This window comes from Microchirus variegatus, assembly GCF_963457635.1.
Source record: "Microchirus variegatus genome assembly, chromosome: 4".
Taxonomy (NCBI): domain Eukaryota; kingdom Metazoa; phylum Chordata; class Actinopteri; order Pleuronectiformes; family Soleidae; genus Microchirus; species Microchirus variegatus.
The window spans coordinates 18,950,013-18,965,884 of NC_139805.1; the positions used below are offsets into that span (position 1 = coordinate 18,950,013).

The 15,872-nt window shown below is 41.4% G+C and overlaps 2 protein-coding genes across 2 annotated transcripts; both read left to right on the forward strand.

The window, feature by feature from the left end:
• Window positions 1-2,976: 2,976 nt before the first annotated feature.
• Window positions 2,977-4,759, forward strand: LOC310926110 (uncharacterized protein; the record flags this gene model as incomplete). Its single annotated transcript, XM_083888211.1, has 2 exons — window positions 2,977-3,290; window positions 4,522-4,759. 2 exons carry the CDS (start codon window positions 2,977-2,979, stop codon window positions 4,757-4,759), a joined length of 552 nt encoding a protein of 183 aa, XP_083744337.1.
• Window positions 4,760-9,869: 5,110 nt separating this feature from the next.
• Window positions 9,870-14,983, forward strand: LOC310925592 (uncharacterized protein). Its single transcript, XM_083887573.1, has 2 exons — window positions 9,870-9,987; window positions 14,717-14,983. The coding sequence occupies exons 1-2, from the start codon at window positions 9,887-9,889 to the stop codon at window positions 14,874-14,876; spliced, it is 261 nt and encodes an 86-aa protein (XP_083743699.1). The 5' UTR covers window positions 9,870-9,886; the 3' UTR covers window positions 14,877-14,983.
• Window positions 14,984-15,872: the final 889 nt, after the last annotated feature.

Genomic DNA, 15,872 nt, shown 5'->3' on the forward strand with positions numbered 1-15,872 from the left:
CTGTCTCATCCTGATCCTGAACGTCAGTTCGTGGTAGAGGTCGACGCTTCAGACACCGGTGTGGGGGCGGTCCTCTCTCAGCAAAGCCGAACCAGAAACTCCATCCCTGCGCCTTCTTCAGCCGTCGACTCTCCCCCGCTGAGAGAAATTACGACGTGGGGAATAAGGAGCCCGTGGCTGTCGTCTTGGCTTTACAGGAGTAGAGACACTGGCTAGAGGGGACCGCCCAACCGTTTATCGTCTGGACCGACCATAAGAACCTGGCCTGAGGCAGGCACGTTGGGCTCTCTTCCTGGGACGTTTCCAGTTCACTCTCACCTTTCGTCCAGGTACCCGGAATGTAAAGCCTGATGCCCTCTCCCGACTCTACGCTCCAGACCCACCAGAACCAGAACCCGGAACCATCCTCCCGTCTTCCTGCATTCTGGGCGCCGCCACATGGCCAGTGGAGACGAGAGTTCGCGAGGCCCAGGTGACCGATCCAGATCCTGGAGGAGGACATCCAGATCGCCTGTTTGAGCCGGCGGCTGCACGCACCAAGGTCCTCCAATGGGGCCACTCCTCCAAGCTGGCTTGTCATCCTGGTACCGCTCGAACCCTCCAATTCATCAAACAACGCTTCTGGTGGCCTACCATGTCCCAAGACGCGACGACCTTCGTCTCTGCCTGCCCCACCTGCTCCAGGGGCAAGACTTCCAATGTCCTCCGTCTGGTCTTCTACACCCTCCCATCCCCCACCGCCCCTGGTCACACATCGCTGTAGACTTTGTCACTGGACTTCCTCCCTCAAATAGTCACACCACTGTTCTCACTGTAATTGACCGTTTTTCAAAGTCTGTACACTATATCCCACTACCTGCACTTCCCTCTGCCATGGAAACTGCCAAACTTTTGGTCCAACACGTTTTCTGCATCCATGGTTTCCCTAATGACATTGTGTCCGATCGTGGACCTCAATTCGCCTCACAAGTATGGAAGGCATTCTCTGCTTTGGGGGCTTCTGCCAGCCTGTCTTCCGGCTATCACTCCCAATACAACGGTCAAACAGAGAGGGCAAACCAAAATATGGAAGTAGCCCTCCGATGCTCCCTGCCCACCATCCAGAAGAATGGAGTGCATTCCTTCCATGGGTCGAATACGCACACAATTCCCTCATCTCTGCTTCAACTGGCGTTTCCCCATTCATGGCATCCCTGGGCTACCAACCACCCCTGTTCAGTGTTCAGGAGAGAGAAGTCGCAGTTCCGTCCGTTCAAGCTAACCTCGAATGTTGTCAAGCAGTATGGCTACAGGTTCGGACGGCGCTCCAGAAGGCTTCGCAACAGTCAGCATATTACATTTTAGGCAAGTTTTAGTCAGTCTAGTTATTTTCGTTGTATTAATTTATACATATATATATATTTATATGTACATACATATATATAATCCACAATTCAGTTGTATGGGATTATAAAGCAGTCCTTACACTGTATGAGTAATACAGTGTTTCTGTTACTGATAAAACTCTAGCAGTTCAAACTGACTGTTATTTTTAACATATTTAAATTTGGGAAATCATCTTCTATATTCATACGTACTGACTTGTAACTTGTTTGATTTTTTAAAGAATGACTTCAGACTTGAAAGTTGAAAGTAAGACTTGTGACTAGCATATGTGTGGCTACTGGCTAACATACACTGACAGTGTAAACTGCTAACTGAAAGAGTTGGCTCAAGGTGTGTGGCTACACAGGGACAATTCAAAACATTATTCCGGAGCATGAACTGAAAACTTCACGTGACTTTTTCAAAAGTGTTGAGTGATAAAGTACAAACCAGGATTTAAAGGAGGAAGAATCCAGAAGAAGGCACCAACCAACCATCTAAATCCTCATCTGCCTCAGGTGTTCCTTGTTAATGGTAATTAGCATACATTAGCATACTAATACATAAACTACAACAAAATCAACCAGGCAAAATAAAAGAAAGGAAATGCACGCATGTAAGCATGCTGGTGTTAGCATGCTGGTGTTAGCATTTAGCACATGTGTACTACCTCATAAAGCCACAAATCTTGAGATATTAAAGTTATTTTTAAATTGTTTATTTAGTTGTTCATGTATTTATTTATATACATCATTTATTATTTTCTACAGGTCATTTATCAGCTTTTTTGGATGTAAGGATTGTCAGCATTATTGGAATAAATTATTATTATAATAATTATTATTATAATAATTATTATTATACATTTTTTTTACAATATGAGCACAACGGTCACTCTTTATTCTTATTTTGTTATCAAACACAAAACATAGTTTAACACAACATCTTATTGTGTTATGGGAGGACCAAAACTCATTCTATTTGATGTCTGACGTGATAAGTTGTGTTTGAAAGATGTTGTAAGATTCTGATCAATCATGCACGCACACGCACACGCACACGCACACGCACACGCACACGCACGCACACACGCACGCACATGCACACACACACACACGCAGGGCTAAAGTGGTATCCTTCAGACACATTAGACAGAGGGAGGGTGGGGCACCAGTAAAGATTTCTTAATGGGCTCTGCTTTCCTCTCGTCCATCTGCCCTGATGATAAACACACAGCAACTCCACATTAGTCCGATGCGCAACAAAGCCTCCACTGTTTTCTGTTTCTTTATTTTCCATCAACTCTAAACACTTTCCAAAAGGTGCTGAGATATACAGAGCAAGGACCAACGCATTGGACAATATCATCATCGTTCATCATCAGTTTTTGTCAGTGTGAATGGAAATGATGGGAGCGAACGAGTGAGTTTCTGTGACCTTTTCCTTGTCATAACAGGATTTCTGTAAGCGTGGAGAAAATCTTTTGGATGTCTGGTCAGTGTCAGAGCGCGTGGGGCGCGAACTCTATGGGACTGTTGGCGAATGAGTGACTCTATCCAGCCATCACAGCCTGCATAGAAACCTCAGAAACACTTACAGTCCCAGAGGAGGATGCCTTCCCTGCACCACGGAGCTATCTTCATCGGAGCCTTCCTCATTGTGACCGGTGGATCCACAGCCTTCCTGGCCTCATCCCAGAGCCGCCTGCAGGCTTTTTCCCTATGCTGTGTGGTGCTGGGGGTGGTCATGCTCATCCTGGGACTCTTCTGGGCAATGAACAGCAAAAGTGCAGTAAACTACAACCAGCAGGAGTTCGACCCCGATTGCCCACATTATCCATACGAGTACCCCAACTTTGGCAGCCATGCCATCTTTACACCCCCTGGGAGCCGCTTCCCAGAGTCCCAGTCAGTGTTTCTGCCCAGGTGGGTGAAAAATGTTAGTCATTTAAGATCTTTAAACCACTGCTTTGAACAGGTCACGCTGTGTTATTCAAGAATTAGAGTTTTTAATCCTGAAATATCATAATACTAAAATAAAATAAAAACTCCATACAATAGTACATATATATATATATTTGCTAAGAAATGTCTTTAGGATTCTGTAAGGATCCTAATCACTGTTGCTGTGTGCTCTCTCATGATTCAATACATTCTTCCTGTTGTTCTATATTTGATCAAATCATGGTTTCATATTTCAGTTTGCAATACAGCCACACACACACACACACACACACACACACACACACACACACACACACACACACACACACACACACACACACACACACACACACACACACACACACACACACACACACACACACAAATCCACCGTAATGCATTCACAAGACATTATGGGAAACATATGATTGTGCAATTTAAATAAATATGGATCTATTTCTGGATTACTTTGCCTTAACTATGTTTTGTGGCAGTTAATTTATCCTAAACATTGCAGATACGGAGAACAAAATTCTATTTATTTTTTATTTTTAAAGCATTTACAATCAAAAATTGTGAAATTATTACAAATTAAGGACTAAAGCCGACGAGAACATACTGTGGCTTTCAGCAGCAATCCCACAATGACGACTTTGGATAGAAGGGAATAAAAATGTTACAAATAAAAATTAGAAATAGGCTCAACACAGGATATAACTTGTTAATCAGTAATAAATAATATTTTAGTCAAATTTAGACAAATTAAATTATTGTTCACACAATATGTTTCCCCATATATATTACTTTTATTTGATCCAAAAAAATAATCCAACAATGATGCAGCTCACTATTTTAACCAGAATACTAGATTAGCTCATGTTGTTGTCAGATGTATGTGTGACTAAAATAAACCACTATGATTTGAATAGGGTAAAATAATACAGTATACACACAGCTCATTGTTACAGGCCTGAATAAATGACTCTTATCTTATCTTATCTTACATCATGCCCCAGTCAGGATGTCCATTATACATTTGTGAAACCCAATTCCTGTGTTTGGCACAAAACACAACCACCAATAGATCTAGGCTCCGTCTGATATTTAGTATCAGATGTCTACAACCACTGACACCACAGTCTACATTTCTATTTGTGTTTCTGTGTGTTCTTTCTCACCTGACTTCTTGCTGCCTCCGTTTCCTCGAGTGCAGGACAATGGAGCGCCACAGGTATGGCGCTCGCGGTGAGGAATTCGACTACCCTCCCATGGACTCTGGTGGTTTCAGTCCGACACCTCACCCGCCACCTTGGCTGGGACCCCCGCCTCCCTATGAGGTCGCCATCAAGACCACATGCAGCACAACGCAACTGCGGCGTGCATACTCGGACACGCACCTGGCGTCAGAGCCCCTGTTTGGACAGTCAAGAGAAATCAGCTTTGAGGTGTGATGCTGGATGATGTGGACCTCTCTGTTCACCAGACCAAAACATAAGTAAACATGGACTCAGACTCTACAGAAGAGTTCTTTAGACGACAACAAACTTTATCAAACTCAGCATGCCTCTTTCTTTGGGTCCTCGCATGATTTCTGTAACAACAGTGCAACTCTTTGCAAATACATATGATGAAAATAAAGATGGATCACATCACAACTGTTGTTTGTATGACGTGGCCACTATGGACCACCACATGTCATGGGAAACTGTATGAAGGGACTCTTGTTGAGATCCAGCTGAGAACCAAGACAGGAAGTTTAGGAAATAGTTTGCCTCCATGGGAAAAAGCCTTTTTGTCCCCCACTTTCTTTGCCTGGAGATATTTAGCTTAGTTTACACAGTAATGGCTGAAAACAGGGGAAGAAGATATGCTGGCTCTGTCTGATGATGACAACGTCTAACATCAACTCTTCTAAAGCTCAATCAATAACACATTTAAACAAATTAGCGTTTTAATGGTGTGACTTGCTTTTGGCCTGGACTGCAAGCCTTAAAGGGGTAGTTTATGTTTCTTTAAAGTGTGGTTGTATAGGGCACTGACACTTACGTCACTTTACCACTATACAGTTGTAGCACTACTCGTGTTGACTCTACTGTTTGTTTGGTTTTTTGCTTTTCAATTAGAGATAGTACCTGATACCTGGTGCTTTTTTAGTACCTGCTCTGGTGAGGTTCCAATTGAGCTGTGTCGATAAAATGTCACGTCAAACAGACTGCCGGCCACTCATTGGTCAGAGAATGCCTTCACTGGAAGAGTCATGAGCATGATGCACGACACAGGAATCAAACCAAACAACGCTGAATTGTAGACTTGAGAAACGTGATCATCTCCAACATTTAGTAAGAAATGTCTGAAAGTCTCAATATTTAACAGAGGAGTCTGGTGTATTTAGTGACACCGCTGCAGAAAGCTGGCGATTGTGGGTCAAATCACAACACGTTCAGCTGTATTTCAGCTCAGTCACTGTAAGACGGAGTCTGTGGTCTTTATGGACTTTGCTGGAGGAACATGAGAGATTTACAAACTTCAGATTAGCAGTAAGATAAAGCTATTAAGTAAGTTTTATTAGTGGCTAAAATCAGTGGGCAGGTACTGCCTGGTACAAAGTTATGGCACTTCTTGATTTACAATTTTGAGTTTATTTTTGTATCGGCATCTACACTCTTAGAAAAGTGCTAAGTAGAACCATATAAGGTTCTTTGGCTTGTCCTCATAGGAGAACCCTTTTTGGCTCCAGGTAGAACCTGAACCCTCAGGAAAGGTGTTTTAAAGGGTTCTCTGGATCAAAATGGTTCTTACTGGAACACTTAGTGTTACCAAGAACCCTTGAAAAACCCTTTTATCTTCGGGAAAGGGTTTTTCAGAAGCAAATGGTTCCTGGTAGAACCTCTGCCCTTGTAGAAGGACCCTTTTGGAACCCTTGTTTCTAAGAGTGTAGTGAGAAGTTTATGTTATCTTAACAATTTATTATTGTGGCCAAGAATAATAATTTGGGTGCACTACGAAAAGGTTACCCATTCTCATGGGAGTCTACTGTTTGTTTAGAGTGTCTGGAGTTCCTAGAGTTGTTTTCTTATTGTTAAACAACAACAGCATCTACAAGAGGAGATAATAATAACTATTAAAGACCATAAATGACATAACACATACAATGAGAGACATAAAAGTGACTAATTATATAAATGTCACCCAGATTTTACATAATTATCATACTGCATGTGTGAAATGCCTGTCGACCCTCACACTCTTCCATGTCGTGCATTGTTTTATTTTGACATGTTTTAGATGAATCTAATGAAAACTTGTAATGGCTGTCAGGGGTCACATTTTGAATATTATGTTTATTTGCCAATAAATATGAGTCCTAAATGCAGATATATGAGGACTGCAAAGAGTCAGCATTGAATAATCTCTCCATTCAGTCATGATCAATACAGATGTACTGAGCACAGTCATCTGTCTCAAAATAAGACTGTGGTAAATGAGATTTAATATTGAATGTTTTTTATTTTTTTATTTTTAGCAGTTACATTTATTTGGCTACAACTAAAGTCCTGATGGCAGATATATGAGAACTACAAAGAGTCAGTAATGAACAGTCTCTCCATTTCATTCATAATCAATAAAAGTAATACTGAGCCAGTCATCTCTTCTTATGACACACTCCAACTTTGGTCAGTGAGGATGATCTTGATCCACCTGTGGAGGAACGACGAGCAGCCGAGGACATCTTAAAGTCTTCTCACTGTATAATAATACATAATAATGTATTATTATTTCTACTAATAATAATAATACATTGTATTTGTAAGAGCCTTTCTAACACTCAAGGTTGCTTTACATATTAAATAAGAAGATAATTCAAATAGACCAGATAAAATAAATAATATTAAATAGTTAAAGGTAAAAAGTAAGAAGAAAAAAAAAAAAGGGGGGGGGGTCATGATGAGTAGCATTAAAAGGTCCCATATACACCCTATTTCTCCAAGTTAACCTAGCTCCCTGGTGTCCTAATGAACACGTCTGTGACATTCTTTTAGTAGTAGTATCTCTTTAGGTCCACCTTAAAAAAAAGTAAAACGAAACTTAAGGGAAAGGAAATGACATCAGCCACAGAGGCTACTGGGAGCTAAAAGCAGTTAGCATTTGAAAAGTGATCATTTGCAGGCTCTAGCAGGCACATTGGCGTCATATATAACATGTATCCACTGGACAGATAAATCCTCTGAGGCTGGACGTTTGTGTAGAACTCTGTGCTGCACTGTGGAGCCAAGAATAGAACTTTTCGCGGACTTCCGGGTTTTCGGATGCCGTTGCCCTCGCCTGCAATCTCACATGTTTTACGCGAGACAACAATTCCAGGAATTTATCGCATTGTGACGTCCCAATGAGCGCGGAAGTCAACATTGCGTGTTTTATCTCCTGTACTTAGACTGAGGAGGACCACAAAAACATGAGTGTCATCTTTTTTCACACTGATAGGACCTCCAGAGTCCCAAATATAAGGATTTAAATGATTAAAAAGTTGATTTTGCATAATATGTCCCCTTTAAAATTGAGACTGTGGTCTCTTTGACAGTTCAGTCAGATGTTACTACACTCATCATCTGGGTGTTTGGAAATCTGTGCAGTCATTGTCTTGGATTGACAGCTATTTAAATTTAAAGATGGCAGAGGTTTTTTTGGATGCAAGAATCCCATATGAAGTGTATTTGGACAGAAATGAATACATTAAGCCATGAAATCCTAATATAACATATATATATAAAAATATTTTTTTTAAATGTCCTTCTTCTGTTAGTTGTATTGATGATGGAAAGTGCTGCATTACTGCCACTAATTGTTTGGGTGTAGAATTGCATTCATCGTTGGAGTGACTTGTGACAGACAGGACGGGGCTCTGGCCCCGCCCCTAGGTCCGCCACTGCGCAGTACACAGACATTAAGGGGGAACCACTGAAAGTGGGACTATAATTCTCTCCATGTGCAAACCGTTTGCCTAGACAGTATGAGGTCATTATTGTGCCAAAATTCCGCGCGCATAAAAACATAATCAGCGTGCAGAGCTCGCCCTGAACTCCACTCCTCCAGAACTCCAAATCCTGCTTCATAAAAGAAGGAAAAGGAAAAAAACACACTTCCTCACACTGCACTGATCTGATGCTGATGCTAATGCTGCTGCTGTTGTGGCCAGATGAAAAACAAACCGTGCCCAGCTCAGCCCAGCCCAGATTTTCGGTGCGTAATCGCGCCCAAAAAAACGGATATATATGCTCCTCCTGCGGCGGAGAAGCGGATAATGAGAGAGAGGAAGTGACGGGGACTGAAGCACACGCACACACACACACATAGAGAAAGAGACAGAGAGAAAGACAAGGACTGTTTTCCTCTGGAGTTTTCCTGGAGGAAGCTACACGGGCATCATGAGGAGAACCAAAGTTGACGAGGAGGAGAAGAAGAGAGATGGCGAAGCTTTATGAGCACGCATCTGCTGAACAGCTGCACACCGCGGACGTCTGTGAGCTACAGGCACGATCAGTGTGGCTCTGACGAAGGCAGAGGTGATACATGTTGCTGGTTTGATTCTTTCTGGAGTCACTGTTCTCTCTGTGTGTGTGTGCGTATGTGTGCTGGGGCGATATAGCCAAAAAGAACATCGCGATAAAAGTGTTCCAATCGATATTATATTAAATGAATTGTGGTAATAACAAACAGAAATGTTTCACAAATGGAACAGTGAGTATACGCGGGGCTGCTGTGGATTAGTGGTAGAGCCTGTCACCCTGCAACCTCAGGTTGTGGTCCGATCCCCAGCTCCACCTGTGGATGTTTCCCTGGGTGAAGTTGCTTCTGTTGCTCTTTATATAAAAATAATGTCGTTTTCCAGTTGCTATGATGAACTCTTGCTTTGAAGCCTCATGATTGTTTTTGCATCCTGACCCATCATCTATTATGCCATATATTTTATATTTTTTTATATATTAAATCCTATAATTTCCTCTAAATGGGAACATAATTCGCAAACTTGACTAAATACTATTGAAGAAGACCCAAAACTAGTGATTGCGTTCATTAACTTATCGTGAAAATACACTGGTAGCTCAGCGGTAGTGTGAGTTGTCTTTCAGCTCGAAGGTTGAGGGTTCGATTCCTGTTGATATGTCAACCCCAGTGTAAGCACCCAGGATGTGCCAGCAGCGTGTGAATGGGTGATAGGACATAGATATAAATACAAACTATTTATACACTGTCTCTGTTTAACTCAAACTTTACAAGAAAAAAAGTTGAGGAGGACACCGACCGACACTGAATCTTCTCTCTCCTGCAGACTGGCTGCTGCTGCTGCTGCTGCTGCTGACGTGGAGGTGCAGCCGTAGGTGAACGAGGTGAAGCCCTTGACCTCTCCAGAGGAGATGTCGTTTCCCAGGGGAATGCTACTGTGCCTGGGCATTATCATGATGGTTGCTGGGGTGGTCACAATCCTGTGTCTGGGCCTACCATATGGGTCTGCCCCGCTGTTTGGACTTGGGGGCATCCTGGGAATCATGGGCGTCAGCCTGCTGGTGGGCGGACTCTGCATGGCCATGAAGAATCTCCAGGTGGCAGTGCCGGGACACTTCCTGCTGCACCCGCGCACAGGCACACGCTTCAGCCCGCAGCAGGCTCTGGCCATACAAAGGTACTGCTGACGCAAGAGAGACAGGAAGTGCTTTAGACACCAACTTTCACTATTAAAGGTGCATTATGTAATAAATCTAAAGCAACTGGCCATAAAATCCTCCTAATATGTCACAGAGACTCAGGAATAATGTTCATATAACAAACTGAACTCACCAACAACAACAGTACAGCCAAAATATTTGCATTAAAAAAAAAGATTTTTGCAGACTGCAAATCATGTTTATGTTTTTAAATCATGTTTAGGCATGTGGCGCCACCTACCGCCGTCTGCCAATCATTGCAGTCAGTAGAGTCTCAGCTGCGGAGCAACCACGGGTTGCCAGTTACGTCAGAAAACGAAACCTAAAAGACCTCGGTATTTTGAATTTGAATGTAGTAACCGTTTTTGGCCACTTTCTTACATATGGCACCTTTAACTATTGTATTTTGGTAATATGCAGCATGTCATTTCTGCCACTAGGGGTCTCGCAATCAAAAACATTGAAATGACAACAAGCCTCTGGCACCCTCTGCTGGTCTTTTTGGCGAGTGCAAGTGCGGAAGCACAAACAGACAGACACACAGAGCCACTAAAAACAATACTTCACAAACTTAAAAATGTGTTTTTCAAATCATGTCATATTCAGCAACTTTCTATGATCTGAAACACTGTGGTGGCTGGGGGGGGGGGGGGTTGTAACAAATAGGGTAACACTTTATAATAAGTACACACTATTGGCATTAGTGTCATTTATAACACATGAATACTCATTAGTATGTCGTTTATAAACACAGTTATAAATGTTTTACTCATCCCATCAGCTTAGGAACCGTGTCCAAAGAGCTGCTGTACTCAGGCAGCCAATCAGCATCCACCGCCAACAAACAACCTCTTTGATCGACTTACAAGTGACTGCTCTCTCACCTCTCTTTCTGTGTGTCCAGCAGTCGCTCAGTACATGCCAACACTTCAGCACGAGTAAAACACTGTGTTTATAAACTACATACTAATGAGCATTCATGCGTTATAAATGGCAAATTCAATATGGATTAATGCTTAACTAATGCTAATAGTGTGTACTAGAGTGCGAAATAGAGCGCGAAATAATGATATGACATAACATTTCATCGCATACCACAAGAACTTCCATTATTGGGATAATTGTGAATGGGTTAATTGTTTTTATTTTAATGTTAACAAATTGAAAATGCTGTTTTGCTCATCAACGTGGTTCATTTTGAAATACCACAAGTGGGAGTTTGCATCTTTCCAGACCGCATTTTATAATGATCTTACTTGGGATTTTCATTTTAAAATAGTCACTCAAAATGTGATTTCACTGTGAATTGGAAACACGTTTATGCAATAATCAGAATAATATAAACTAGGGCTGCTTATCTGTTGACTATTTTCTCGATAAATCGAGTACGTAAAATGTTGAAAAAAATTTAAAACCTGGAAATGAGGATGTTTTCAAATGTTTTGTTTTGTCCACAAACCAAAAATGATTCAGTTTTAAGGATTTCTTTGTTATATGGCAAAGAAACCAGAAAATATTCACATTTAAAGGTACAATATGTAGTATCTATGGGTTTATATAACCCAAAATCCACTTTTTTATACATATGATGTGCTCCTGCATTGTCTAGTCGCTGTATAATAGTTTTTGTTTCATTTTCGTAGTGTTTCAAAAAGTCATGTAAAATAACATGGTCGCGGTTGTTTAAAATAAATAAACCCACATAAGGAAAAATGCCAGGACACACTGTGAAGAAGTGCCAAACACTGTTGTTGTTGAACAGATCTCTTCGTCACATAATAATCGTGCATCAGTTCTAGTGTCAAGTTTGACAAAGAGCATTACAGTGATGTAAAAGCGCAGCCACACGAATGAGGCAACAGGTTTTCTGATGATGGACTGATTATAGAAGTAGGTCATGGAGAAAAACAGCAGACCCTCATGTGCATGTGGCTGACACACTCCACCTGGCATTGACCGAGATGATCTGTAAAAGCCTGTGGATTCAACTCTGCTCTGCTCATTGTTGAGCTCTGTGGAAGACATGTTTACATCGTCCAAGCTCGAATACCTTCACACACTCGGAACAGTCAGTGTTTATAAGACGGAACCAGGACCGTAATTAATTAACTGATCATTTTATTAAAGCTCCCATAGACCGGAATTTCCAATTAACACTGTTTTTGGTGTCTCGTTTATGGTTTGCAGCAATTAGGAGCTTTTTGACCATAAAAACTTACCTCTGTAACTCACATATGTGCGATAGGACCACTCTATGGGAGTTGTTTGGTTCAGAAAATGTAAAATGTTAACTAGGTTTTCCCATAACGTGAAAATGACGACTTCCTCAACTATGATGATATTCAAGAAACGATTAATCGATTATTACGCGATTACTAAATGAATCATGAACTAATTATATAATTGATTCTTTGGTTTGAATGTTTTGAATTTGTTCAGGTTTTTCAGCTTGTGGATATATTCTGTTTTCTAATAATTTCTGGTTGGGAACACAATTATTATTATTATTATTATTATTATTTTATGAATCAAATCTATTGATTATTTGGTTTGAGCATCTTCTTCTTTTCTATCAATTAAACAAGTTTTGTGAATATTTTCTGGTGTCTTTGCTCCATAAGACAAAGAAATCACTAAAGCTGAATCATTTCGGTTTGTGGAGGTGTTTCACTTGCGACAGTGACCAAACCGAGTAATCGCTTTGTTCCATAAAATGTCAGAAAACGTTGGAAGCAAAGAAACTAGAAAATGTTCTTATTTAAGAAGTTGAAATCACCTGCTTTTAATCATTCAAGCCAATTAAACAATTGCCAATAAAGTAAATGACTTAATTCGCTTTTAAATTAACGAATTGTTCTATAGTGAATTAATTTAAGACTCAGCAGAAATAGTGAATTAGTGAAAATCTTTAACAGGACATACATAAATGTGCAGAGAAGTTTGAAAATTTGCCAGAGAAGTCATTTTCTAATGAGAGAAGAGGATTGTGGGAGGACAGACTTAAGAAAAGTACACTGAACCTTTAATAGTTCCTCATGGCTGTGCCAGCAGAGTGTGAATGATGGATGATTGTGTGGATACATGTGAATGGATGAATGGCAAAACTGTAGAGTTAAGTATGCTGAGTGTCCATCGAGACTGCGAAAAAATACAGACCATTTGCCAAAATGGCCTGATAATCTGCCATTTCCTCACACATCACTCACTGTAGCTATAGTAGGCTTTTGAAATGTTTCTGTCATTGTACGGTTGAATCGGTATCATTTTACATTTCATATCCTACAATGTAAAGATGAAATATATTATTTATTTAACCAGATAAAAGACCCATTGAGATCAAGATCTCTTTCACAAGGGTGACCAGGCCAAGAAAAGCAGCAGCACACATAGTCATAGTTAATTAAGATAACACTTACAAAACAAACACTGAAATATAAAAGTGCAACTTGATGATGGACAAATAAAGTGCAGGAGCTGTGGTTGCAGGAACAATTTAAGAACACGGGCACTGTTCAATGGATTTCCGTGGTCTGTCTTTTAAGATGGAGCGGAAAGCTCCCAGTGAAATCAATGATGATAATTTTAGTTCACTTTGGAGGGTATTCCAAGCAGAGGGGGCAGAGAAACTGAAAGCTTTTTTTTTCCCCGTTTCGGTCCAAACACGGGGGGAGCAGACAGGAAAGCTGCAAAGTGTCATTGGAACGTAAGGCATAATAATGGCTTTTGGTTCTCTGAAGAAAAGTGCATAAATAAGCAGGAACCAAGCCAAGAAGAGCTTTATAAACCAAAGTCATCCAGTGTTTGAAGGCATGGAAGCTTTAGCATAGCATACAGTTCACACATACCTCATCACTCACCCTGGTAAATACCAGGGCTGAACAATTCAGCCAAATTTCATATCCGACACCAATTTTAGTCAAAATAATCGCAATTAGATATTTATTCAATATCTTAGTATATAAGCCCTGGTATATACAGTAGAACAGGATGTCTGATATCACCATAGGAAGCTCGCGTACCACAGTTTGAGAACCACGGTTTCTAATTGTTTGGTAAAATATGATCTTTAGCTGCTTTCAGACCTGCAGGGATGCCCAAACTCCAGATAATCCACTCACCTGTATCCTCCAGAGATTCTCCTGCTGCTGTGAATGCGTCTCACGCAGACGACGTCCCCGCTGTGAACGGCAAACTCCTGGTGCTTCAGACTTTATCTGGACTTCATGCCCTGAAAATGAACACTGACAGGATGTTGAATTAGTGAAGGGAGCCGTCGGTATAAATGTAGTTCAAAAAATGAAACTTGGACTCAGGTCTGAACGTCTGGACCCAGTCCATCCTGAACGTGTCCTCTGATTTAATCACTAATTCGCAGGTTGGCAGCGTTCTCCAGCGTTAATGAACCCAATCTGTCCTCAGCTGACGTCCTCTGAGCAGCTGTAGTTTCACGGTGGACTGAAAGGTTTTATTTTCACCAATTAGAACTTGTATGTTTTTTTCCCGAAATACTTAAAATCGTATTTTATCAGAAGTGCGATCACAGGGGACACATCTGTGACACATTTTAAAGCCAGGTGTGAACAGGCCTTACTTCAAGTGTCCACTTGTGATCAGATTGCTCAGGACAGATGTTAATACCAGGTCTGAACGGGGTCTTAAAGTGTTCTAATTAAAAACGCCCTCTGTTCTGTTCTGTTCTCTCCTCAGGAGGTTGGACCGCATTCGTCGAGAGATCTCGGCGGACTCGGTCAGCCAGAGCCCGGCGCCTGAACCCTCCCTTCCGTCCACTCCGCCGCCGTGGACCATGGAACCGCCTCCGTCCTACGACACAGTGATGAAAAGCCAGGAGCACAGTGAGCAGCTTTAACCTCCCGCACGGACAACTGTGCCTTTTCGTTCCACAGTCGTCGGTGAGAATCCGTAACGAACAGTTGGTGCTAATCGATGAACTCACTGCCTCTGGTGTGCCTTTACACAGCCACTGTGATGATGATGATGATGGTGATGATGATGATGATCCCAAACAAAAGCTGAAGAGCAAGAAGGACGAGAAAGGAAATGATCAGTATGAGCACTTCACTCTTTACACTTTTGTCTTGAGACGACCATTTTTAGGACAGACCTGCAGGAATCCTGTCCACAGATTGGCTCTGAACTAACTCTTTGAATTGATGTGACCTACTACTGTGGCTGTGCAGCTCTCTTCTTCAGACGCTTTCCCCCCGTCGCTCCTCTTTGTACCTGCACTCTGTTCTGTCGTAACTTTGCACGATTCACTGACAGCTTTACTCCAATGCGAAACGCCTTAAACAGTGACGGCAGAATGTCTTAACAGTGTAATGTTATTTATGCCTTTGCCTTTGTATGTCCACTGTTGTGATGTGATTATAAACTTGAGTAAAGCCTACCGATGTCACTCTTCGTTAATTATTATTATTTTTTTGTATTTATTTAAGGAAAGGGACAAATGCATATTAATAAACATTTAAAATGTAAATGTGCCAGGTTGCAGCCTGAGGCTCATTTCCACTTGTAGTCCCTTTGCAGGTTGAAATACATTCAGGGAAACTAACCTTAAACATAGAGACAAGTAAAGGGCTGTTTATTTTGAAGAGGGAAGTGCCTGTTATTTAAAATAATCTCCAAACTAAGAGAACATAAGCACAAACTCAACTAGGGTTGCCAACCGTTCTGTCAAAATAAGGATTTGCTCCATCATTTGAAAGATAAAAGATGTGTGCTGTCTACACTCTTAGAAATAAGGGTTCCAAAAGGGTTCTTCTACAAGGGCAGAGGTTCTACCTGGAACCATTTGCTTCTGGAAAAACCCTTTTTCCCGAAGAAAGGGTTTTCCAAGGGTTCT